The 25459-nt window shown below is 44.7% G+C and overlaps 1 protein-coding gene and 1 pseudogene across 2 annotated transcripts; one reads left to right on the top strand and one right to left on the bottom strand.

The window, feature by feature from the left end:
• Positions 1–10: 10 nt before the first annotated feature.
• On the bottom strand, positions 11–24421 carry PPT1 (palmitoyl-protein thioesterase 1). Of its 2 annotated transcripts, XM_033226979.1 has the most exons (9): positions 24069–24421; positions 18713–18822; positions 18360–18487; positions 17651–17721; positions 15772–15874; positions 7506–7596; positions 5673–5771; positions 3970–4041; positions 11–1465 (listed from the first exon to the last, which is right to left on the bottom strand). In XM_033226979.1, exons 1-9 carry the CDS (start codon positions 24190–24192, stop codon positions 1343–1345), a joined length of 921 nt encoding a protein of 306 aa, XP_033082870.1. In that variant the 5' UTR covers positions 24193–24421; the 3' UTR covers positions 11–1342. The 2 variants fall into 2 exon arrangements, with proteins under 2 accessions (XP_033082870.1, XP_033082871.1); XM_033226980.1 differs by lacking the exon at positions 3970–4041.
• LOC117093558 overlaps positions 24299–25459 on the top strand; it is a 32058-nt pseudogene continuing 30897 nt past the window's right edge.

The raw sequence follows: 25459 nt of genomic DNA, 5'->3' as shown, positions 1-25459 counted from the left end.
AAACACCAAGGATAAGAAACTACTCTTTATTTTAGACAACCTCATAAAATTATTTTCACATCCCCCCGACTTCTTGCTCTTAATCCTCATCTTTTAGTTGAAGAATAAGGCTTGAGAGAGAGAAAGGAAAAACCATAATGGGTAAACTTTAGCAGCACCAACACGGTTCTTTCATCAAGGCGTAGCTCATCGTTTCTCCAAACTGACATTCTACAGAAATGTCTTCCAAAAAGCGTTAAGTTTTCACAGAGTGGCGACTATGATTTCCATGCTCAAGTAGTGTAGGAAATGGTAGATTGTTAGTTTTGTTTACTGTAACACGAATTCTCAGAGTCCTCAAACCCTCTAATGTGGGTTGATCTCCAGAAGGAGAAAGGGAGTGTGTAGTATTTTCCAAGCTTTTTGAGCAAACAATCTTTTTCTCATAGAACCCATCAGAAACAGTTTGGAGTATGCTGGTAAATATGTTTTGGGGATAGAAGTCAGAAAGCCTGATCTTTTCATATGGTTCCTCCTATTCTCTGCTAAAGCCAGCAGCAGAGTAAGTTGACTGTAGCATCAAGACCACTAGTCATATTAAGAAAGGGCAGGTTGGTCAAGAATGGAATAGGAAGAACTAGCTGCCTCACTTTTCACTTTCGTGCCTGTATTTTCTTCACTCCCTAAGTTATACAAGATGTACGTTTCCTCTCTTAAGCAACTTAATTGGATGCTACTTCCCTCCTTTTGTGACAGAGCAACTAATTCATCACTACCTGAGGAGACAAAGTGGGTGCCACAGAAGCAAGACTAGGCCAGTGGGATTTGTCTAATAATAAGATGACAGCACAGAGGGCAACGTATTCAGAGAGGAAGGCAGCCTTAAGAAATGCAGAAATAGCCAAGCAAGATTTTTCCAAGCACTGGTTAAATCACCAGCAAAACAAAGCATTTATGTGAGTACCTCAGGCCTGGGTACCTCTTTGCTTGAAATCTGGCAAGATCTTGGAAAAACATTTGCCCTCAGAATCTATCTCATTGCTTTAATTAGTTGTCTCCTTCGGGCCTGGGCACAGTTCTGGCACTGATCTGGAACAGACTCCCTTTCTAAAACTGAGCTTGACCACATCAAAAGTTTATAAAACAATCGCCATGGTAATTAAACTTGCATTCAACACCATATGGTAATAGAAGATGGCAAAGGATAAGCTTCAGATCTTAGATCTTTCCAAGTAGGGCATGTTAGATGAGGATAGAAGGATTAGTTGCAAGCTGAGCTCAGGCTTGGCATGAAGGAAACTGCCTCCCATGTGGTTTGGAAGAGTTGGGGGCTCCCTGAGCTCTATTGTGAACTGTACGGGTTTCATCCAAGGAATGGTATAATGTGGGCATAAAACCATTCTTCAGACAACTGAAGATGGTCCCCTTCTGTAGCCAGAAACACTAGCTGTCCTGCATTGTCCATTTCTTTTAGCCCCAGGCGGTCCTGCAGAGGGAAAGCCATAATTAATCAAAAAGCTTAATGAAGTTTTGGAGTAAAATGGTAAATATGTTAACTCGAGATATATTGTCAAAATGAGGTGTATTTTCAAAAATGCCAAAAAGAATACCTCGTAGTTTTTTTTTCTTTCTTTTCTTTTTTTTTTTTTTGAGATGGAGTCTTGCTCTGTCGCCCAGGTTGGAGTGCAGTGGCGCAATCTTGGCTCACTGCAACCTCCACTTTCCGGGTTCAAGCAATTCTCCTGCCTCCACCTCGCGAGTAGCTGGAATTACAGGCGTATGCCACCACGCCAGGTAATTTCTTCTATTTTTAGTAGAGATGGGGTTTCACCATGTTAGGATGGTCTCGATCTCCTGACCTCAGGTGATCAACCCGCCTCGGCCTCCCATAGTGCTGGGATTACAGGCGTGAGCCACCACACCCAGCCAGTTTTTTCTAAGTATTAAAAATGTATATGCGATTGAGATTGCGCTATATAGAGTTCTAGATTCTGCTTTTTGAAAAGCTTCTCAGAGTCAGAGGACTACCTATAGGTGGGCAAGCCATGGACGACACTGCCTCAGCATGCCATGGGTAAGTGGGGCTGAGCCAAAGACAGGAGAGCATTAGCTAGGTAACTGAAGAAACATCCAACCCAGGCCAGGCGCGGTGGCTCACGCCTGTAATACCAGCACTTTGGGTGGCCAAGGCAGGCGGATCACCTGCGGTCAGGAGTTCAAGACCAGCCTGATCAATATGATGAAACCTCATCTCTAATAAAAATACAAAAATTAGCCGAGCATGGTGGTGGGCACCTGTAATCCCAGCTACTTGGGAGGCTGAGACAGGAGCATTCGCTTGAACCCAGGAGGTGGAGGGTGTGGTGAGCTGAGATCACACCATTGCACTCCAGCCTGGGCAACAAGAGTAAAACTTCGTCTCAAAAACCAAAACAAAAAAACCATACACAAGCCTTAGGTAACAAACCCTGGACACTTCCATGTTCTGGAGTTGAAAATGTCATTACCCATACCCTAGGTGCTGGAGAACAACCCCTGGTTGGGAAGGTAAGCAGTTACGACAGTGCCAGAATGGTGCTTCTGCCGTGGCCACCATTATTTTGAGTTTCACAATAGGGAAGTTCTTAGCTGTAATTTCTCAAGCCTTTTTTTTTTTTTAATCAGACTCTAGCTTCCCTTTTTACCTCACCACTCAAGTTGAGGCACCCAGTGCAAAAGAAAAGCCAAGAGGAGACAAATGACCTCTGAAATAACATGGAGGAATTCTAGTAGAAGGTGACTGGTTCAGATGTAGTACTTACGCATTTTGGAGAGTCTGTCTCCAATATAAAATCCTTAGGGCTGGGCATGGTGGCTCATGCCTGTAATCCCAACACTCTTGGAGGCTGAGGCAGGTGGATCACCTGAGGTAAGGAGTTCAAGACCAGCCTGGCCAACGTGGTGAAACCCTGTCTCTACTAAAAAAACAAAATATTAGGCATGGTGGCGTGTGCCTGTAATCCCAGCTACTAGTGAGGCTGAGGCAGGAGAATCGCTTGAACCCAGGAAGTGGAGTTTGCAGTGAGCTGAGATCACACCATTGCACTCCAGCCTAGGTGACAAAGCAAGACTTTGTCTCAAAAAAGAAAAAATCCTTAAAGTGTAGAAGGCCCCAGAACTGGAGGTGGTAAATTACTGCAACTTCTGCTTGAGATACAGGACCTACTGCTACACAAAATTCACAACTCTAGTGCCACTCAGTCTCCTGCAGGAGCTTCCCTTGTAGTGTGTAATTTAGAAACAGGATTTCACATCTATTAATGTTTAAAAGTAATGTCCCTTGGCCAGGCACAGTGGCTCACACCTGTAATCCCAGCACTTTGGGAGGCCGAGACGGGTAGATCACCTAAGGTCAGGAGTTCGAGACCAGCCTGGCCAACATGGCGAAACCCCATCTCTCCTAAAACTACAAAAATTAGCTGGGTGTAGTGGCACACACCTGTAATCCCAGCTACTAAGGGGGCTGAGGCAGGAGAACTGCTTGAACCCGGGAGGCAGAGGTTGCAGTGAGCAAAGATTGCTCCACTGCACTCCAGCCTGGGAGACAGAGCAAGACTCTGTCTCAAAAAAAAAAAAAAAAAAAGGAATGCCCCTCATCATGAATGGAGGCTTCCTGGATTTGTAGCAGACGCACCTCAGCAAAGGCAGCTAGTTTTAAAACCTTTTTATCAAAAAAAGGGAATCAGACATGAGGTTTCTCTTGTTCTTGCTTGGAAACCATAAGGTTTCAGGATGTAGTGAATTTCTGTAACGCAGTGCTGGATAAGCTACAGCAATAATCAAGAGCCTAACAAGCTTCACCCATATTGGACGTAAGTCAGGTGTTTCAGGAGTACCTAGTGCTCTGAGGTGTACAGGGCAGGGCTCCAGCACCAAAGAACCTAGCAGCTTCAAGAACTGGGAGCTGAAAAAGACAGCACAACCTCCCAAGATAGATTCCCTGCCAGTTACCTGTGTGTACAGGGAGGTCTCCTGTAAGGGAATGGTTTCCTTGGCTTGGCCACTTCTGTAAAATCCAAACCACTGCAGAAGAAGCAGAAGAAATAAGGTCAGATATGACACACAGCACATACTGCCAAACTAATTTGAGACTGGTTAGAAGCTAAAACTGCCAACAAAGTGAACATCATAAAGCTGTAGCAAGAAGGAAAAATGGATAGGGTGCGTCTGAGTCACCTCTTCTTAAGGGTGGAGCCCGAGGGATGAGTTAATCTTTCTGAGAGGCTGCTTTCCACTTCCCCAGAATTTCTGCTTCCTACATTTATTAAGCAATAAATGTGAAAAATTCCTGGGCTGAGCTCTAGACATTCAAGGATGAATATATCATCTGTTTCCAAAAACCTCCCAGTCTTGCAAGGCACAGAAACAATTCACTGTTGAGCACAGAGGTCAGCAAATGTTTTTGTAAAGGCCAGATACAAAATATTTTAGGCTTTAAGGGCCATATGGTTGCAACTACTCACTGCTGCCACTGTAACAAAAGCAGCCACAGACAGTATGTAAAAAGTAAAACTGTTCCAACGAGGACACTGAATTTAAATTTTACATAATCTTTATATGTCAAAATACTTTATATGTCTAAATAAATTTTACATAATCTTTATATGTCAAATTCTTTCCCCCAACCATTTAAAAAATGTAAAAACCATTCTTCACGTGTGGGTAACACCAAAACAGGGAGCAGGATGGACTGGGCCTGTGGGCCCCAATCGGCCAATCCCTGGTGGTGTGACATAACGTGAGCAGTGTCCTAACACAGGCTGGTGATCTACGAAAGGGATCACATTCTGCTTGGAAGGGGGATGGCATCCTGGCCTTGACAGACGAATAGGAACTGTCAGGTGGAGAAGCCAAGGAGGTACATTCTAGAGACAGAAAAACATGAACAAAGTTTGCATACGAGAGAAGAAGCACAAGTAGTAAAATATGGCTTGATCAAGAGTGTATGAAGCGTGCAGACAAGGAAGATCAGGCTGGAAAACAGGGTGAAGCCAGATCAAGGCAGACCTTGGAGGCCAAGCTTAGGAACTGATATATTTTGGGCTGCTGATTCTGAACCCTTTTTGGGTCTCTGGTCTCTGGAAAATGGATTAAAATTATAGACCCTTCCCCAGAGAATGCAATTACATAATTTTGCATAGAATTTTGGGGTTCGGGGGTAGATTACAATCTTCAGTGTCCCGTTTATGGACCTCAGGTGAAGAACTGTTCTATACAAAAGTTGGTGGAAGGGACTGCAGGTTTTTCCCCCCAGCAGGCAGCTGTATTTTTTCATTTCATTTCATTTCAATTTCATTTTATTTTCTTTTCGAGACAGAGTCGTACTCTGTCAACCAGGCTGGAGTGCAGTGGCACGATCTTGGCTCACTGCAAGCTCTGCCTCCTGGGTTCAAGCGATTCTCCTGCCTCAGCTTCCTAAGCAGCGGGGATTACAGGTGGCTGCCACCATGCCTGGTTAATTTCTTTTTGTATTTTGAGTAACAATGGGGTTTCACCAAGTTGGCCAGGCTGGTCTTGAACTCCTGAACTCAGGTGATCTGCCTGCCTTGGCCTCCCAGAGTGCTGGTATTACAGGCATGAGCCACTATGCCTGGCTGGCAGCCCTATTTTAATGCCATTTACTCTCCTGGCATGTGGCCTAAGTAATGTCTCACCTCCGAATCTACAGGGTCCACAATGGAATCATTGAGGAATTTCACCATCACAAACTTCTTCAGGGCCATCAGGTTTTTCTTGTAGGACTCATTGATACCCTGAAAGAAAGGCCAGCAACACCTAAGGTCATTACCATCAGATACCAGCAGGGGGAGTAAAGCCTTCCAGTTGTCTGGTCTCCCTGACCCTGTGCCACCATGTTCCTTCCCCATGGGTATGGGCTGTTTTCCAGCTTCCTGCCCAGGATATACCTGTACAGCTTTTTTTTTTTTCTCTCTAAAACACAAAACAAAAAAAAACCTTTATTTTATTTTAGATTCAGGGGGGTACATGTACAGTTTTGTTACAAGTGTATATTGTGTGATGCTGAGGTTTGGAGTTCTGTTGATCCTTTCACCCAAATAGTGAACACAGTGGCCAACAGGAAGCCCAACAGGAAGTTTTTCAGCCCTAGCCCCTCCCTCCCAGCTTTTGGAGTCTCTAGTGTCTATTGCTCCCATCTTTATATCCACGTGTACCCAATGTTTAGCTCCTAATAATAAGTGAGAGCATGTGATAGTTGGTCTTCTGTTTCTGTGTTCATTTGCTTAGGATAATGGCCTCCAGCTGCATCCACGTTGCTGCAAAGAACAGGATTTCATTCTCTTTTATGACTGTGCAATATTCCATGGTGTATATGTACCACATTTTCTTTATTCAGTCCACCGCTGATAGGCACCTAGGTTGGTTTCATGTCTTTGCTATGGTGAACAGTGCTGCAATAAACACGAATGCAAGTGTCTTTTTGGTAGGACAATTTGTTTTTCTTTGGGTATATACCCAGTCATGGGATTGCTTATACAGCCTTTTTTTTTTTTTTTTTTTTTTTTTTGAGATGGAGTCTCGCTCTGTTGCCCAGGCCGGAGTGCAGTGGCACCATCTCAGCTCACTGCAACCTCTGCCTCCCAGGTTCAAGCAATTCTCCTGCCTCAGCCTCCTGAGTAGCTGGGATTACAGGTGGCCGCCACCACATCCAGCTAATTTTGTATTTTTAGTAGAGGTGGGGTTTCACTGTGTTGGCCAGGCTGGTCTCGAACTCCTGATCTCAAGTGCTCTGCCCACCTCGGCCTCCCAAAATGCTAGGATTACAGGCGTGAGACACCGCGCCTGGCCTTCCTATCTGACTGACATGCCACCGACCATGGCATACAGGTACAACTATGAATTTACACCACACTCCATAGGTGTCCATCACATAGGTGAGAGGCTTCTAGTCAGAGAAAGTCAAGACAAAATAAGAAACTGCAAATTCTGGGTGGTTCTGCTATACTATTCTGTGTTGTTTTTTGTTTGGTTTGTTTTTCCCCTCAAACTTTCTGTTTAAAGACAAAAAACCAAGACTCTCCAGATGAGTCTAATATAAACTGAGCCATCTAGTTTACCAGAACCTACCAAACCATGTTTGTGTCTAGGACATACTCAGTGCCTACTGTATCTCTCGTCTAGGTAAATCTCTAGAGGAAAATCCAACCCCAAACGGATCCATCAGGAAAGCTTCCCTCATTAAGACAGCAGCTGTGAATTTCCACCTAGCCCAGTCAGCAACCTACTGAGCTTATCCTGTGTGTTTCAACACTGGGAGAGGGAAAGAACTTAGGGGAAGAAAGGTAATTGAATTTCAACCTCGCTAAAAGGAACTGAATCTCAAAGGCACTGCCTCCCAAAAACACAGAACTTCTGTTTCCTAGGATCTGCCCAGGACAGTTTGGATAAACAGTCGCCGCTGATTTGTTTATGAGGACCTAAACAGGAAAAAGAACGCACATCTATGGGAACAGGGTTTGGGTGCTTACCCGCTCCTGATTTATATCTGCCAAGAAGATGCTGTGGTTGCGATACACATCCTCTTTTATGGGGTCATGCCAGTATTCGGCTTGCACGAGGCTGTAGGAAGAAAAAAGAATGAGGTGATCAAGCTGCAGGTCAGTCAGTATGCCTAGGGCATGCTCAGTGCAAAGGCCACCAAGAGACTTTAAAAGGACAAAAGGCCGGCTGGGAGCGGTGGCTCACGCCTGTAATCCCAGCACTTTGGGAGGCTGAGGCAGGTGGATCATGAGGTCAGGAGTTCAAGACCAGCCTGGCCAAGATGGTGAAACCCCGTCTATACTAAAACTACAAAAATTAGCTGGGCACGGTGGCGGGCGCCTATAATCCCAGCTACTCAGGAGGCTGAGGCCGGAGAATTGCTTGAACCCCGGCGGCAGAGGTTGTAGTGAGCCGAGATCGCGTCACTGCACTTCAGCCTGGGCGACAGAGTGAGACTCCGTCTCAAAAAACAAGGACAAAAGGCCAAAGTCCTCAAGTCCCAGGCCTTACCCTTTAATAGAGAAGACAAGACTTGCACCTATAAAACAGTTTGTCAACAAGACACCTTGTTGAGACAAGGACTATTCAGCATAGTACAGAAATTATAAAAGATTCAGGCAAAGGACTCATCAATATTTGCTTCCCCTGTGACACTGGGGTTTGTCGTACTTATCATGCTGATATAGTTTGGCTGTGTCCTCACCCAAATCTCACCTTGAATTGTAACTCCCACAATTCCCATATGTCATGGGAGGTGATTGAATTATAGGGGCAGGTCTTTCCTGTGCTGTTCTCTTGATAGTGAATAAGTCTCACGAGATCTGATGGTTTCAAAGAGGGGAGCTGGGCCGGGTTCCGTGGCTCATGCCTATAATCCCAGCACTCTGAGAGGCCAAGGCAGGCAGATCACCTGAGGTTAGGAGTTTGAGACCAACCTGGCCAACATGAGGAAACCCCGTCTCTACTAAAAATACAAAAATTAGCCAGGCAGGGTGACAGGTGCCTGTAATCCCAGCTACTCGGGAGGGTGAGGGAGGGAGAATCGCTTGAACCTGGGAAGCAGAGGTTGCAGTGAGCCAAGATCACGCCATTGCACTCCAGCCTGGGAGACAGAGCAAGATTCCATCTCAAAAAAATAACAAATACAAAATAAAATTAAGAGGGGAGTTTCCCTGCCCAAGCTCTGCTCTTTCGTCTGCTGTCATGTGAGATGTGCCTTTCACCTTCTGCCATGCTTGTGAGGCTTTCCCAGCCACAAGGAACTGTACGTCCACTATAAACCTCTATTTGCCCAGTCTCGGGTATGTCTTTATCAATAGTGTGAAAACAGACTAATACAGTAAATAAGTATCAGCAGAGTGGGATGCTACTGAAAAGTTACCCAAAAATGTGGAAGCGACTTTGGAACTGGGTAACAGGCAGAGGCTGGCACAGTTTGGAGGCCTCAGAAGACAGGAAAATGTGGGAAAGCTTGGAACTTTCTAAAGACTTGTTGAATGGCTTTGACCAAAAGCCTGATAGTGATATAGACAATAAGGTCCAGGCTGAGGTGGTTTCAGATGGAGATGAGGAACTTGATGGGAACTGGAGCAAAGGGGACTCTTTCTACTTTCTTTCCAATCTCTCTCCACTTTCCCTTCCCTTCCAGCCTCCTCAAAACGGGCACTGTTACCACAAGGCCTCACATGGGGAAATTCAAACAAACTCTACCCCGGCTTGGCAGGGAGAGAAATACAAATGTCTACAACATAAGCTCCCCAGCCAGAGTGGAAGAGCTGCCCAGAGAGAGTGGTCCTGAAAACCCCACTTGGTGGAGCAGGATGGCGTGAAGCCCAACGGAGCCAGCTACGTCGGAGATGGAGCTCTCCCTCCCAGGGGCAGATGAGACTGAAGTTAAAGGAAGCAACAGAGTGACATTCTAGAACGTGTTTATACATGTGTTGGAAACCTTTTAAAGGTTGAGAACTCTGAACATTTATAGAATGCACAAAAAAAAAGTTCTCGAGGAAAATTAGAAGTGTTACTTCAGTGAACACACAAATAATAAGGAAGCAAAACAGTCTTATTGCAGATACGGAGAAAATCTGAGTGGTCTAGATAGAAGATCAAACCAGCTACAACATTCCCTTAAGCCAAAGCCTAATCCAGAGCAACGTCCTAACTCTCTTCAATTCAATGAAGGCTGAGAGAGGTGAGGAAGCTGCAGAAAAAAAAAAGTGTGAAGCTAGCAGAGGTTGGTTTATAAGGTTCAAGGAAAGAAACCATCTCTATAACATGAGTGCAAGATGGGGCAGCAAGTGCTGACGTAGAAGCTGCAGTAAGTTATCCAGGAGATCTAGCTGAGATACTTAATGAAGGTGGCGACCGTAAACAACGAATTTTCAGTGTAGATGAAACAGTCTTACATTGGAAGAAGATGCCATCTAGGACTTTCACAGCTATGGAGAAGTCAATGCCTGGCTTCAAAATGTCAAAGGATCGGCTGACTCTCTTGTGAGTGCCGAATGGAGCTGATGACTTTAAATTGAAGCCAATGCGTGCTTTTTAAATCCTAGGGCCCTTAAGAACTACGCTAAATGACTATGCCTGTGCTCTATAAATGGAACACAAAGCCTGGATGACAGCAGATCTGTTTACAGTGTGGTTTGCTGACTATTTTAAGCCCACTGTTGAGACCTATTGCTCAGAAAAAAAGATTCCTTTCAAAACATTACCACACAGCTGGGCATGGTGGCTCACACCTGTAATGCCAGCGCTTTGGGAGGCCAAGGTAGGAGGACTGCTTGAGGCCAGGAGTTCAAGACTAGCTTGGGCAACATAGCAAGACCCCACCTCTACGAAAGAAAATTCTTTCTAAAATTAGCCGAGCATGGTGGTGCATGCCTGTAGTCCTAGCTATTCAGGAGGCTGAAGTGGGACGATGGCTTGAGTCCAGAAGGTGAAGGCTGCAGTGAGCTGTGATCATACCACTGCACTCTAGTCTGGGCAACAGAGGACAACCCTGTCTCAAAAATTATTTTTTTAATTAAAAAAAGTTTAAAAACAAACTTAAAAAACAAACAAATATTACAGCTCATTAAAAAGCACCTGGTCACCCAAGAGCTCTGATGGAGATGTACAAAGAGATTAATGTGTCTTCATGCCTGCCATAGCACATCCATTCTACAGCCCATGGATCAAGCAGTAATTTCAACTTTCTTTTTTTTTTTTTTTGAGATGGAGTCTTGCTCTGTCGCCCAGGCTGGAGTGCAGTGGCCAGATCTCAGCTCACTGCAAGCTCCGCCTCCCGGGTTCACACCACTCTCCTGCCTCAGCCTCCCGAGTAGCTGGGACTACAGGCGCCCGCCACCTCGCCCGGCTAGTTTTTTGTATTTTTTAGTAGAGACGAAGTTTCACCATGTTAGCCAGGATGGTCTCGATCTCCTGACCTCGTGATCCGCCCGTCTCGGCCTCCCAAAGTGCTGGGATTACAGGCTTGAGCCACCGCGCCCGGCCTATTTCAACTTTCAAGTCTTATTATTTAAGAAATACATTTACAAGGTTGCAGCTGCATAGACAGTGATTCCTTTGATGCATCTGGGCAAAGTAAATGGGAGACCTGATGGAAATGATGTATCATTCTAGATGCCATTAAGAACATTAAGGGCTGGGTACCGTTCACTTTTGGAGGGTGAGGAGGGAACATCAGTAGAGCCCAGGAGTTTGAGACTAGCCTGGATAACATAAACAAGATCCCATCTCTACAAAAAAATTAAAAAATTGGTGGGGTGTAGTGGCTCACACTTGCAGTCTCAGCTGCTCAGGAGGCTGAGGTGTGAGGATCGCTTGAGCCTGGGAGGTTGAGGCCGGGTTGCAGTGAGCTGTAATGGCACCACTGCACTCCAACTTGGGTGACAGAGTGAGACTCTGTCTCAAAAACAAACAAAAATTCATGATTCACAGGAAGAGGTCAAAATATCAAGAGTAACAGGAGTTTAAAAGTTGATTCCAACCCTCACGAGTGGTTGAGGGATTCAAGACTTCAATGAAGGAAGTAACTGCAGATGTGGAAATAGCAAGAAAACTAGAATTAGAAGTGGAACCTGACAATGTGACTGAATTGCTGCAATCTCATACAAGGATAAGGAATTCCTTCTTACGGATGAGCAAAAAAGTGGCTTCTTGAGATGGAATCTACTCCTGGTGAAGATGTTATGAACACTGATGAAATGACAACAAAGGATTTAGAATAAATATTACATAAGCTTTCATAAAAGCAGTGGCAGGGTTTGAGGATCGAGTCCAGTTCTGAAAGATGTTCTACTGTGGCCAAAATGCTACCAAATAGCATCCTAGGCTACAAAGAAATCTTTCATGAAAGGAAGAGTCAATTGATACAAAGTTCATCATTGTCTCACTTTAAGAAATTAACACAGCCACCCCCACCTTCAGCAACCACCACCCTGATCAGTCAGCAGCCATCAACATCCAGGCAAGACCCTCCACCAGCAAAAAGATAACTTGCTGAAGACTCAAATGACCATTAGCATTTTTTAGCATTAAAGTATTTTCTAATTAAGGCATGTACTTTTTTTAGGCATAATGCTACTGCACACTTAACAGACTTCAGTGTAGTGTAAACATAGCTTTTATATGCACTGGGAAACCAGTAAATTTGCGTGACTTGCTGTATTGCGGTATTTGCTTTACCGTGGTGGTCTAGAACCGAATCCTCAGTATCTCTGAGGTATGCCTGTAGTTTGGTACATTACTCTCTAACTTTTCTGAATGGCGGAAAAGTCTCTGAGACAGCCTGAGTAGATGCCTCAATATTTCCAGAAAACAAAGTTGCAAGTTCACCAGCTGAGGACAAAGACATGCGGCAAACTGGACAATTGGGAAAAAGCACTCTGAGATCCACTGCGGGTGAGGTGCAAACTGGGAGCAGGGCCCAGAGCAGACCTGGGGAGGGCAAGTTGCTATGAAAATTAAACAGGATATGTAAAGCTCTAGCTTCCCCTGAGCTGGAACAGGGGAAGACGGAGGCCAAGACCGAGGCCAGGGCAACACTGAAGTATTCATTGTGGCAGGGAGTGTAGGGGTGGGAGGGTACAGCATGGCACGGGGGATGGCAGAGAGCAAACTGGAGGAAGGAGAAGGCTAGGAAGGGCTGAAAGCACCTGGGAAGGCAAAAGGGAACTAGAGGGTAGATTTTACATCCAGGAAGGAGAGCCAGAACTGTTACACCATTCCTCGTTGCCCTTATCATGCCAAGCCGGGGGCTTCCTCACCAGTTACTGTGCGGATTAGGATATCACGTTTGCTTTGCTAAGGTTAAGTTATCTGAAGAATGTGGAAGACCTCTTTTGGGGTCTGTGCCTAAGCCCCACTCTTGCACTCTTCCTGCCCCACCTACTGGTTTACAGGGAGGTGGGTATGGGGAGTACGCATGGTTCCACTTCTCTGGCCACAGTTAATGAGAGCAGAGGTGGACACCTGACCTGAGCCAGGGCATGGTCCCTTCCCGAAGAATCTGAATCGGGACAGAGAGATTCTAGCCTCAGACTGAGACAATCTCCTAACAGAAGATTAAACATTTGGAAGCTGTGCAAGGCCACCTTCCATCATGTGGGTGGCAGGGGAAGCTGGTCTGCATGGAGAGAAGCAGCAGCGACACAGAGAGAGAAGCAACAATGGCAATGGAGAGAGAATACCCTGGCTCCTCGTGGCTCCCAATTCTTGATTCCAGGCCCTGTGAGGCCTTAGGCACCAACAGAGTATTACTTTCTTTTAAAATTTACTTTGGCTTGATATGGTTTCCTTCTTGCAACCAGAATTAATCTTCCCTAATACCAGGGGCAACCTAGGACAGTATCACAAAGACAAAATGATTTCTCCTTGTTACTTTAAGCCTTTACCATCTGCTCTGCTAAAACAGTTCTCACATTCATTCATCTGCTTGCTTTCAAAAACATGTCGGCATTTTTTATGGTCTCTTACCTCCTTTCTCCCTGTTCTCTCTGCTCTTGTGGGTTTATCACTTTTTATTCTTCTGCTACCACTTCATTAAAATTTAAGGAGGAAGGGAAGATAAACACATCAATCTACTGCTTTTAATCAGTATCTTTTATTTTTATTTTTTGAGACAGAGTCTCACTCTGTCACCTAGGCTGGGGTGCAGTGGCGCGATCTCAGCTCACTGCAACCTCCGCCTCCTGGGTGCAAGCAATTCTCTAGCCTCAGCCTCCGGAGCAGCTAAGACTACAGGTGTGCGCCACCACACCTGGCTAATTTTTGTATTTTTAGTAGAGATGGAGTTTCGCCACGTTGGCCAGGCTGGTCTCGAACTCCAGGCCTCAAGTGATCTGCCTACCAAGGCCTCCCAAAGTGCTGAGATAACAGGCATGAGCCACCACACCCCACCTTAAACAGTATTTACATGTCACTTGTCACCCCCGATGGACTGCTCACTTAGCATCACTAACAGAATTCTGATTGCCAAGAGTTGTTTCGGTTCACACAAAGAAAGAAAAGTATAGGCTTTTTGGAGGCAACTGGGCAAGAGTGAGAATCAAGAGTAAAGGAGGAAGAATGAAGTCTAAATACCATGCAAATCCATGAGAGCAAAGAATATGTAGAATATAAATAATTAAGTTGTGATTAGCCACAGCCAATCAAACCAGGCAAAGGGGAAAGCTTGGTGTAGCATGAGGGTAAAAAAAGGAGACAGAGGTACAGAGTATCTTAGTTTTCTATAAAAACCATCAGGTGGTACTGTTGACCCAAAACAGCTTTGTGGCTATTTGTGTAGCCAATGAGTGGGAAGAGAAAAGACAGCTAGCTGTAGGTTGTTCCAACATGAGTCAGTCACAAGGCTGTATCTTGGAAAATGGCTTCAAGAATATACTGTAATAAAAAGTTGTTATTTGACAAGAATGAGACACTTGGAAAACCCACAGGATATTAGTGGATCCCAAACTCCAGCTATCATCTAGAGTACATCAGACCTACCATCGCAACTTCTGTTTTTTTTTGAGACAGAGTCTCCCTCTGTCGCCCAGGCTAGAGTGCAATGCTCAATCTCGGCTCACTGCAAGCTCCGCCTCCTGGGTTAAGCGATTCTCCTGCCTCAGCCTCCTGAGTAGCTGAGATTACACGCACCACCGTGCTCAGCTAATTTTTGTATTTTTAGTAGAGACAGGGTTTCACCATGTTGGTCAGGCTGGTCTCAAACTCCTGACCTCGTGATCCACCCACCTCTGCCTCCCAAAGTGCTGGGATTACAGGCATGAGCCACCATGCCCGGCCTACAACTTCTAAGGATAGAGCCCGGGAATCCATTTTTAATGAATTTCCCTGTGGTTCTGATATACAATTAAGTTTGGAAACAAATGAACAAGCACACACTACAAAAGTAATTCTGCATCTTTTTTTTTTTAATAGATTTTAATAGAGACAGCGGTCTCACTATGTTGCTCAGACTGGTCTTGAACTTCTGGCTTCAAGCAATCCTCCTGCCTTGGCCTCTCAAAGAGTTGGGGTTACAAGTGTGAGCCATCGTGCCAGGCTGGCCATGCTAAATACCCAAATACATTTGAGTAGTCAGGGACAGTGATGTAGGGAGTAGCTATCAATATAAACAATCTGTCCTCTAAATACTAGCAATAATTCCTTCAGCTTAGTACTTTCTAAAGGCTTTCTGTTTGTTTTTTTAAGATGGAAATTTATTCTGTTATAATTACATTCTTCTTACATAGAAAAATGCCCTTGTTTGTCTTTCTTTGTTTTTTAATTAATAGACTTTTTGGAGCAAGTTTAGGTTTACAATGAAATTGAGCAGATGGTACAAAAAGATCTCATTTGAAGTCTGGGCGCGGTGGCTCACGCCTGTAATCCCAGCACTCTGGGAGGCCAAGGTGGGTGGATCACCTTAGGTCGGGAGTTGGAGACCAGCCTGACCAACATGGAGAAATCCTGTCTCTTCTGAAAATACAAAATTAGCCGGGCGTGGTAGCACATGCCTGTAACCCCAGCTACTTGGAGGCTGAGGCAGGAGACTTGCTTGAACCTGGGAGGTGGAGGCTGCGGTAAGCCAAGATCACGCCACTGCACTCCAGCCTGGGCAACAAGAGCGAAACTCTGTTTCAAAAAAAAAAAAAAGATCTCATTTGAATGTCATAAGGAACTACTGCTGGAATCACTGTGAGCATGAAAGTCAGCATGGTATGTTCACACGGTGACAGGTGTGTAATCTTTTCAGCTAACCATACATACCGTTCCTGAACAACTTTGGAGTATGCCCCAGCATTCAGTGTTTTTCTGATGAAGTCACAGATGTGAGAGCTCTCTCCTGGGCATCGAGGGAGTCCAAAAACACCTACAGAGGTAGATGACAAATATTCATTCCTTCAGTAATCATGTATCCAATACCCACTATGCACAAGGCACTGTGAGGAACAAAACGAACAGGACCAAACTCCGATCTCATTCACTTGTTCCTCATGAAAATAAAGGGCAGAGAACTAATACCATCACCAGCTTCCTCCTGGTGCTGCTTACACTCCTTCCCGCCTAAGGATCTTTGTACCTGCTCATCCCTGGAGGATGTGCTGCATCACATGGCTGGACTCGTTTCCAGCTCCCAGGTCTTGGTCCTAGGCAAGTCATATCTGACCAGCTTACCTCAAATAGTACCCATCCCCATTTCCTTCCCCTCCCCCATTTATACTTCATCCTTAGCATCCTCATCAATAACACTGTTTTGAGTGCCACGAATAGTTCTGAGCAAAATATTGGCAATAATTAATGTAATCCTCACAACCACCCTGTGGAGTAGATATCATTATTTTCCCCATATCACAGATAGACAACTGTAAAACTGAGAGGTTAAATACCTTGTTCAAGGTTAGACAATAAGGGATAAGCCAGGATCAGACACAGGCAGTTTGGCCCCAAAGCCCACTCCTTTAAGCGCTACAACCACTAGTGTGTCCTTCACACAGTATCCTATTGTTCTTGTTGTTTTCCAAGAGATTGGGTCTTGCTATGTTGCCCAGACTAAAGTGCAATGCCTATTCACAGGCACAATTGTAGCATGCCACAGTGCCTCGAACTCCTGGCTTCAAATGATCCTCCAGCCTCAACCTCCCAAGTAGCAGGGACTACAGTTATACACCACCTCGTGCCCGGCTATCCTCTATTTTATTGTGTACAGATATATGTGTGTATATAAGTGCATATATGTGTATATATACATCTATGTGTGTATATATGTGCATATGTCTATGTATGTATGTGTATATATGTGCACATGCTTGTGTGTGTGTATATATATATATTTCATCAACGCAAGGACCTTGTCTGTCTTGTTCCTGGCATATAGTAGGTTTTCAATAAATATTTGTTGAATGAATAATAAAGCTGTTTTTACCAACTTGTGTTTGTATAATCCTTATACTTTTAAAAAGTGTTTTCCTACCTATTATTTCACTTTATCCTCTGAAAAATTCCTATAAGACAGGCAGGACCATATTTTGGTTTCCTCTGTGAGTGGAACCTAAGATACCAAATTACTTGCCTATGACTAATAGTTAATTGGGTGAGTCCAGGTTTCCTGATTATATGGAGAATCATTCTGCTCCCACATTATACCAGCTAACAGCTATACCCATCACAACAGAGATGAAATTCCATTCTAAAGACACATCCTTCCCCAAAAGTATGGAATTCTGTCTAAACAGAAAACCTGCTATTTCTCAAATGGTTTAAATTTAAAGACAAAAGAGCTTACACACTATTCTTTGCCTAAGCCTAAATTCAAGAGGATATCACCAAGTCAGAGAACAGGAAAGGTCACTCGATTTTCCTAACTCCTCAACCACCACCTGCCACGTGGCTATAACCATCTCACTTCCATGCAATTGTGTCAACGAAATTGGAGAGAAGTAGATGTCAACCTAGTGATGCAGGCCTCTGGAATCCTAAGTCTCTTCCTATGTTTCCAGCAATGCTGGCTAGTTTGCTAAAAGCTAGAGAAACAGGATTTTGCAAGGATGGCTGATGTCTTGTGCAAATACAGTTCCTAGATTTTTTAAAAATCACGTGGTCATGTGGGTTAGAACAGAGAAAAAAGAAAGCAAAGAGGCAAAGTTACCTTGATGTTGTCCCCCAACTGAGATCAGATTGACCATGGGAGGTGAAGGGCATCTCTGAGCCACTGCCCTCCTATGGAATAAAAGGGAGTTTTAGCTCCGACTGTCAGACGGAAATGTATCATCCATAATCGGCATCACAGATTAAGCTAGTCATCCTCTGTGGTTCCCCAAACCCACAGAGTTTCAGGATTTTCCTCTGATATAGGTGAATGCAAATCTTTCTTTCAACTTTCATAGAAAATAAATTAAGCTCTGGCTGGGCACGGTGGCTCACACCTGTAATTCTAGCACTTTGGGAGGCCAAGGTGGGTGGATCACTTGAGGTCAGGAGTTTGAGACCAGCCTAGACAATAAGGTGAAACCCCATCTCAACTAAAAATACAAAAAATTAGCTAGATATGGTGGTGAGCACCTGTAGTCCCAGTTACTCGGGAGGCTGAGGCAGGAGAATCACTTGAACCTAGGACGTGGAGGTTGCAGTGAGCCAAGATCGCACCACTGCACTCCGGCCTAGGCAACAAGAGCAAAACTCCGTCTCAAAAAAGAAAAGAAAAGAAATTAAGTTCCATAAAGCTTCGTACACAGGAGCATTTTAGGAAATTTCCCTTCCAAGATAGGTGACAATCTTGAATTGGAGGAGTGGATGTATCTGAATAAAAGAAAAAAAAATTCCATATAAGTGGTATACTGTAACCAAAAGGAACTTACAGAAATTGGCCTCCCTGGGAGAATCCCATAGCATTGTAGCCTTGCTGCAGTTTAGGATCCTTATCAAGTGTCTGACACACTGTTGTTACCTGGGAATTGACATTCAAGAAGAAGCTGTTTTCCACGTCCTAAAAAAGAAGCCAGAGACAAGTGACAGGATGGGACTGAAAACAACCACTGACATCTTCTCTAAGAGGTAAACTCGTTTAGGTTGGTATCCTCACACGAGCCACTCAAGGGTGAAAGCATCATTGTATGATTTGCTGCTAAAAACACAAGGCAAAGCATTTCAACAGTGTATGCTATAAAAGCAGCCAGCAACTCCTCAAAGGAACAGCTGTGAAGCGCCTTACCTCCATCAAGGTCTTCCCAATCTCTAAAGATAAGACGTAAATTCCAGGTATTTTCTTCTCAACCATTTTTTTAATAGCACCCATGCTTAAGGGATTGCAACAGCTGTCTCCTAGCCAACAAAAAACAATGATGGAAACTCATAAGTCAAAACATTATTTATTGTTTAAAAACTTTGAGGCCTCAAAGAGCATTATCAAGAATGTGAAAACAATGTACAGAATGGAAGAAAATATGTGCAAAACATTTATCCAATAAGGGCTTAATATCCAGAATATACTAGGAATTTATAACTCAAGGACAACCTAATTTAAAAACAGGAAAAGGAATTAAACAGACATTTTTCCAAAGAAGATATACAAATGTCTAACAACTAGCATGTGAAAAACATGTGAAATGCAAACCAAAACCACAGTGAGACACCATTTCGCACAGACTAGGATGTCTTTAATAATACTTTTTAATAGAAACCAACAAGTATTATCAAGGATGTAGAAAAACGGGATCCCTTGGACATTGCTGGTGGGAATGTAATAAGCAGCCACTGTGAAAAATAGTTTGGTGCTTTCTCAAAAAGTTAAACATACAATTACTAAATGACTCAGCAATTCAACTCCTAGTTATACACCCAAAAGAAATAAAAACACACGTCTATACAGAAGCTTGCATATAGATGTTAAGAGCAGCAATATTTGTAATAGTCAAAAGGGAGAAACCATCCAGAAGTCCATCAATGAATGACTGAACAAAATATGGTACATTCACACAATGGAATATTACTCAGTTATAAAAAGGAACAAAGTGCTGACACATGCTACAACTTGAATGAACCTCAAAAACATTACACTAAGTGAAACAAGCCAGACTCAAAAGGTCACAGAATGCATGATTCCTTTTATATGATCAAAAAGAATAGGCAAATCCACTGATATACAGAAAACTCAGTTGGAGATTATCAAGAAGTAGTAGGAGGGGAGAATAGGGAGTGATTGCTTAATGGCTATGTGTGTTTTCCTGGGGTGTTGAAAAAGAGAGAAGTGTTAGTTGCATAACGTTGCAAATACACTAAATGCCACTGAATTGCACAATTTAAAATGGTTAACTGTATATGAATTTTTACCTCAATTTTAAAAAATAGAAGAAAGAACATTTTTTGCTTAGCTCCTGTTCATCAAGTAATAACAAGCTTCAAAAGTCCATACAGGAGCTGGGTGTCGTGGCTCACGTCTGTAATCCTAGCACTTTGGGAGGCCGAGGTGGGTGGATCATGAGGTCAGGAGCTCGAGACCAGCCTGGGCAATCATTTCTACTAAAAATACGAAAATTAGCTGGGTGTGGAGGCGCGTGTCTGTAGTCCCAGCAACTTGGGGGGCTGAGGCAGAAGAATCGCTTGAACCTGAAGGGTGGAGGTTTCAGTGAGCCAAGATCATGCCACTGCACTCCAGCCTGGGCAACAGAGCAAGGCTCCATCTCAAAAAAAAAAAAAAAAAATTCCATATAGGCCAAGCATGGTGGTGCATACCTATCATCCCAGCGCTTTGGTAAGACGAGGCAGGAGGGTTGGTTGAGGCCAAGAGTTTGAGACCAGTTTGGGCAACAAAATGAGACCCTGTCTCCAAAAACCCAAAAAGCTCATATAGGATAATTAAGACACCATATTTACAAATGAAAAATAAGCACAGGTGCACATTCCCTTCCCCTGTCACAGGGGATATTTGGGGTGAAGAGATGCAGTTTTCTCTTCAGGGCCAGGACTAGGGTGAGGCAAATGAAGCATCTAGGACAGCGGTCCTTAACCTTTTTGGCACCAGGGACCAGTTTCGTGGAAGACAATTTTTCAAACTGTTCCACCTCAGATTATCAGGCATTCGTTATTTTCTCATAAGGAGCACGCAACCCAGATCCCTCACATGCACAGTTCACGACAGGATTTGAGCTCCTATGAGAATCTAATGCCACTGCTGATCTGACAGAAGGTAGAGCTCATGGCGGTGAGGCTCCAGGCTCACTCACCTCCTGCCGTGTGGCCTAGTTCCTAACAGGTCACAGACCCGACCCAGGGAGTTGGGGACCCCTACTCTAGGGCACTAAATTTAAGGAGGCACTCATTCTCAGGTTTATGTAAGTGCTGACCCTGAATTTCAGAGTGAGTGCCTCCTTAAATTTGCACTTCAGGAGCCTCTTCATCTTGTCCTAATCCCAGACTTGTTTCTTTTATTTTAAGGAACCAGAACTAGGAACAGGAAGCAAACTGGCTACTGAGTAGGAGAAGTGGAGTGAGATCATTTCCCACTTCCAACTTACTCATTCCATTTTCAACCTGCAAGAAAGCTTAAGCACCAATTTTAGAAGAAGAAAAGGCTATTGCCTAGAGAATCGTCTATTCCTTTTATTTCTTTGAAAACAACGTTCTCCACACTGAGCTGTAATTGTAGGTTACTTAACTGCCTCTGCCTCCCCTGCAACTGACTGTGAGCTCTGGGAAAACACAAAGCTCCTAACTTGTGTCCTCTTTTGACCCCACAGTAGTAGCCCCAGGGCCTGGTGCAGAACCTTGAAAGTGTTTGTCTGTATTTGCTGACTCTAATTACTCTGAATATTTTTCTGTAACCCATCCCAATGAAGCTCTCACTGTCACCACTCTCCCAAAACTGCTTTTGTCAAGATTAGTCATCTTTATATTGCTAAATCCAACAATCAGTTGTCAGTCTTTATCTTCCTTGACCCATTAACATTTGATACAGTTACTCAGGACCTATCAACATTTGGTGCAGTTGATCATGCCCTTCCTCCTGAAACACTTTCTTCACTTGGCGTCAAGGACACTGAGCTTTCCTGACCCCTCCACTTCACTGGTTGTTCGGATACAGTCTCCTTTGCTAGTTTCTCCTCATTTCCTCCACCTCCAAAGGGAATGGAGTGCCTCAGGGCTCAGTCCTCTGTGTACACTCATTTCCTAGGTGATCTCACCAGGCCTTTAACTACTAGCTGTATGCCGAAGACTCCCTACTTAAATCTCCAGCCGGTATCTCTGTCCTAGACTCCACGCTCCATGCCTCAACGTCTCCTGGATGTCTCATGAGGATTTCGAGTTTAGCAAGCCCAAAAGCAGACTCTTGATCTTTCCCCCACCCTCAGTCAGCCTGTCCTACAGGCTTCCCCATCTTGGTAAAATGAAAACTTCACCCTTCCAACTGTCCAGGCCAAAACCTGTGGAGTCATCTTTGGCTCCTTTCTTTCTCTCTTATTCCAAGTCTGATCTGTTAGCAATCCACCTTCAAAATCTATCCAAACTTTGACCACTTCTCAACACCTCTATTGTTACTCTACAGTTTCAAGCCATCATCATCTCGTTTAAATTATTGCAATACTGGCCGGGCGCGGTGGCTCAAGCCTGTAATCCCAGCACTTTGGGAGGCCGAGACGGGCGGATCACGAGGTCAGGAGATTGAGACCATCCTGGCTAACACGGTGAAACCCCGTCTCTACTAAAAATACGAAAAACTAGCCGGGCGAGGTGGCGGGCGCCTGTGGTCCCAGCTACTCGGGAGGCTGAGGCAGGAGAATGGCGTAAACCCGGGAGGCGGAGCTTGCAGTGAGCTGAGATCCGGCCACTGCACTCCAGACCGGGCGACAGAGCAAGACTCCGTCTCAAAAAAAAAAATAAATAAATAAATAAATAAATAAATAAATAAATAAATTATTGCAATAGTTTCCTAACCTGTCTCCCTGTGACTATCCATGAACCCCTACAATCTATTCTCAATACAGCAACTAAAGTGATTCTTTAAAAATGTGTCAGATCATGTCACTCATCTGGTCACAAAGTTCCCCATGACACTCTAGCCAAAGTCCCTGCATTAGTCTTACTAGGCCCAACAACTTTTGTAACTGCCCCTCCCTTCCAAACTAAACTCCTAACTTCTTCCCCTTGCTCACTCATTTCCAGCCACACTGATCTGAATGCTGTCTGTTGAACACACCAGACATACTTCCGCATCAGGGCTTTCCCATTTACTGTTCCTTCTACCAGATAGCCAAATGGCAACTGTCCTCATCCACCTCAGTTTTGTATTCAGATGTCACTTTTTAAATGAATTCTTTCCCAACTTTGCTTTATTAAAAGTGCAAGCCCCCACTTCCAGTCTTTATCCTACACCCTACTATACTTTTCTCCATTGCACTTATCACCATTTGATATGTTATGTTTTACTTATTAATTTCTTTATAATCTGCTCCTTCTACTGTAGAGTAGGTTCCAAAAGAACAAAGAATTTAGTCTGTTTAGTTCCCTACTGTATCCTCAGCACCTAGTAGGTGCTCATGTTAAATTAATATAGGTTGAGCATCCTAATCTGAAAATGCCAAATCCAAAATCTGAAAGTTTTTCAGTGCAGACATAATGCCATAATTGGAAATTTCCACGCCTGACCTCATGTGACGGGTTGCACAAAATTATTTGAAATATTGCATAAAATTAACTTCCAGCAGGCCTGGCGCGGTGGCTCAAGCCTGTAATCCCAGCACTTTGGGAGGCCGAGATGGGCGGATCACGAGGTCAGGAGATCGAGACCATCCTGCCTAACATGGGGAAACCCCCTCTCTACTAAAAAAAAAATACAAAAAACTAGCCGGGCGAGGTGGTGGGCGCCTGTAGTCCCAGCTACTCGGGAGGCTGAGGCAGGAGAATGGCGTAAACCCGGGAAGTGGAGCTTGTAGTGAGCTGAGATCCGGCCACTGCACTCCAGCCTGGGCGACAGAGTGAGACACCGTCTCAAAAAAACAAACAAACAAACAAACAAACAAATTAACTTCCAGGTATGTGTATAAGGTGTATACGAAAAATAAATGAATTTCCTTGGGTCCAATCCCCAAGATATCTTGTTGTATATATGCAAATATTTTTTTAAAATCCGAAATACTTCTCAGTCCCAAGCATTTCAGATAAGGGTTACTCAACTTGTAAATGAACTGTAGGTGCCTAACAAATCTCTGTTCAATGTGTGAAGGAATAAATAAAAGGGTAGATGCGCCAGTCATGTAGCCAGCCGCAGCTCACCTAGCCTGATCAAGTGCGAGATGCCGCATCCTGACGCCACTACTGTAAGGATTAATCAAGGACAGCATGTAAAACCTCAACACCGCGGGCGGCTCTCTTTGAGCTCATCAAAGGACGGCTCCTTCCCCTTCTCTCTTTCCAATGCAGATCCTTCAAATCTTTCAAATCCTAAAATGTCGAGGCAGCCGCGGGCTGTGTGGGACCAGGTCCTCGCCCTCTACACCCGCATTTTGCAGATGCGAACCGAGGCTAGGAGGAGAGAGAATCGCCAAACCCTTTTCAACTTCTCACTCACTCACCCATCCCATGCCAGATCACCAACGGCAGCGGCGCCGGCGGGTCCAGATGATGCAACGCCCGGGCAGCGCAGGTCCATGGCAGAAGAGCGACAGCCAAGAGCCACAGGCAGCTGGGCGACGCCATCTTCACTGTGTCACATGACCGCGGGCTCGCGACTCCGGGAACCGCGCTCCGCCCGCCTGGGCGTGGCGCCGCCGGCAACAGACTGCAACCTGCGCATCCCAAACGGATGCGCAGCCTGATGGGCGGTGGCCCTACCCTGGAACTTTTTCAGCGTGACAGGTCCCCCGCCAGGCCCCGCTGGCCGAGTGGGGCTCCGCGCTCTCGTAGACCGCTGTCTGCGGTGAATCAAAACAATTGCTAACATTTATTCAGCGCTAATCAGATGCTATCAGGCACTATTCTTACAAACTTTAACTGATTCGCTCCTCGTAACAACGCTGTATGCACTCCTCCCCCTCTGACAGGGGAGGGCACTGAGGCACTGAGAACTGGCACTGAGTAAGGTGCCCACGGTCACAGAGATAGCAAATTGGTGTGTCCAAAGTCGTTGCTCTTCACCACTGCCCTGTACTGCCTTTGGAAGAAACATGCACAAAGGAAGGAAGAAAGAGAGGAGGGACAATTTCCAGCCAGGACCAATCATGTCAGGGTGTGGGGTTTCTTCTGGATATTGAAGGAGAAGTAGGATTTCTTTTTTTTTTTTTTTTTTTTTGAGGCGGTGTCTCGCTCTGTCGCCCGGACTGGAGTGCAGTGGCCGGATCTCAGCTCACTGCAAGCTCCGCCTCCCGGGTTCACGCCATTTCCTGCCTCAGCCTCCCGAGCAGCTGGGACTACAGGCGCCCGCCACCTCGCCCAGCTAGTTTTTTGTATTTTTAGTAGAGACAGGGTTTCACCGTGTTAGCCAGGATGGTCTCAATCTCCTGACCTCGTGATCCGCCCGTCTCGGCCTCCCAAAGTGCTGGGATTACAGGCTTGAGCCACCGCGCCCGGCCGAGAAGTAGGATTTCAACAAGCAAAAATGAAATTCAGAAGGACTGAGATGAGCTAAGGTAGAGAGGAGAAAGACAACTGTGTTTTCTAGAAATGTCGGGACTTCAAGACGGACGAAAGCATATGTTGGATGCATGAGAGTGAGGGGAAAACCCGTGGCCACTAACTGGCCTAATCTCAGCTGGATTATTTCAAGGGTCTCTCATCAATCATTTCCTTTTCCATTCTCTCCTCTTTAATCCATTTTATGCTCTATTGCCAGATTCATCCCTCAGTCCACCTTCATAATCTCAGTTCTCTGCTCAAGTTTTTTCAACAAAACATCAAAAAAATAGTGTAAAGAATTTGTAAAGAAATTAGAGTGTATCCACTATACAATGGAATAATATGAGGCCAG

The sequence above is a fragment of the Trachypithecus francoisi genome, unplaced genomic scaffold (genome assembly GCF_009764315.1).
Source record: "Trachypithecus francoisi isolate TF-2019V2 unplaced genomic scaffold, Tfra_2.0 Lachesis_group12, whole genome shotgun sequence".
Classification (NCBI taxonomy): domain Eukaryota; kingdom Metazoa; phylum Chordata; class Mammalia; order Primates; family Cercopithecidae; genus Trachypithecus; species Trachypithecus francoisi.
This window is presented reverse-complemented; position numbering and strand designations above follow the sequence as displayed.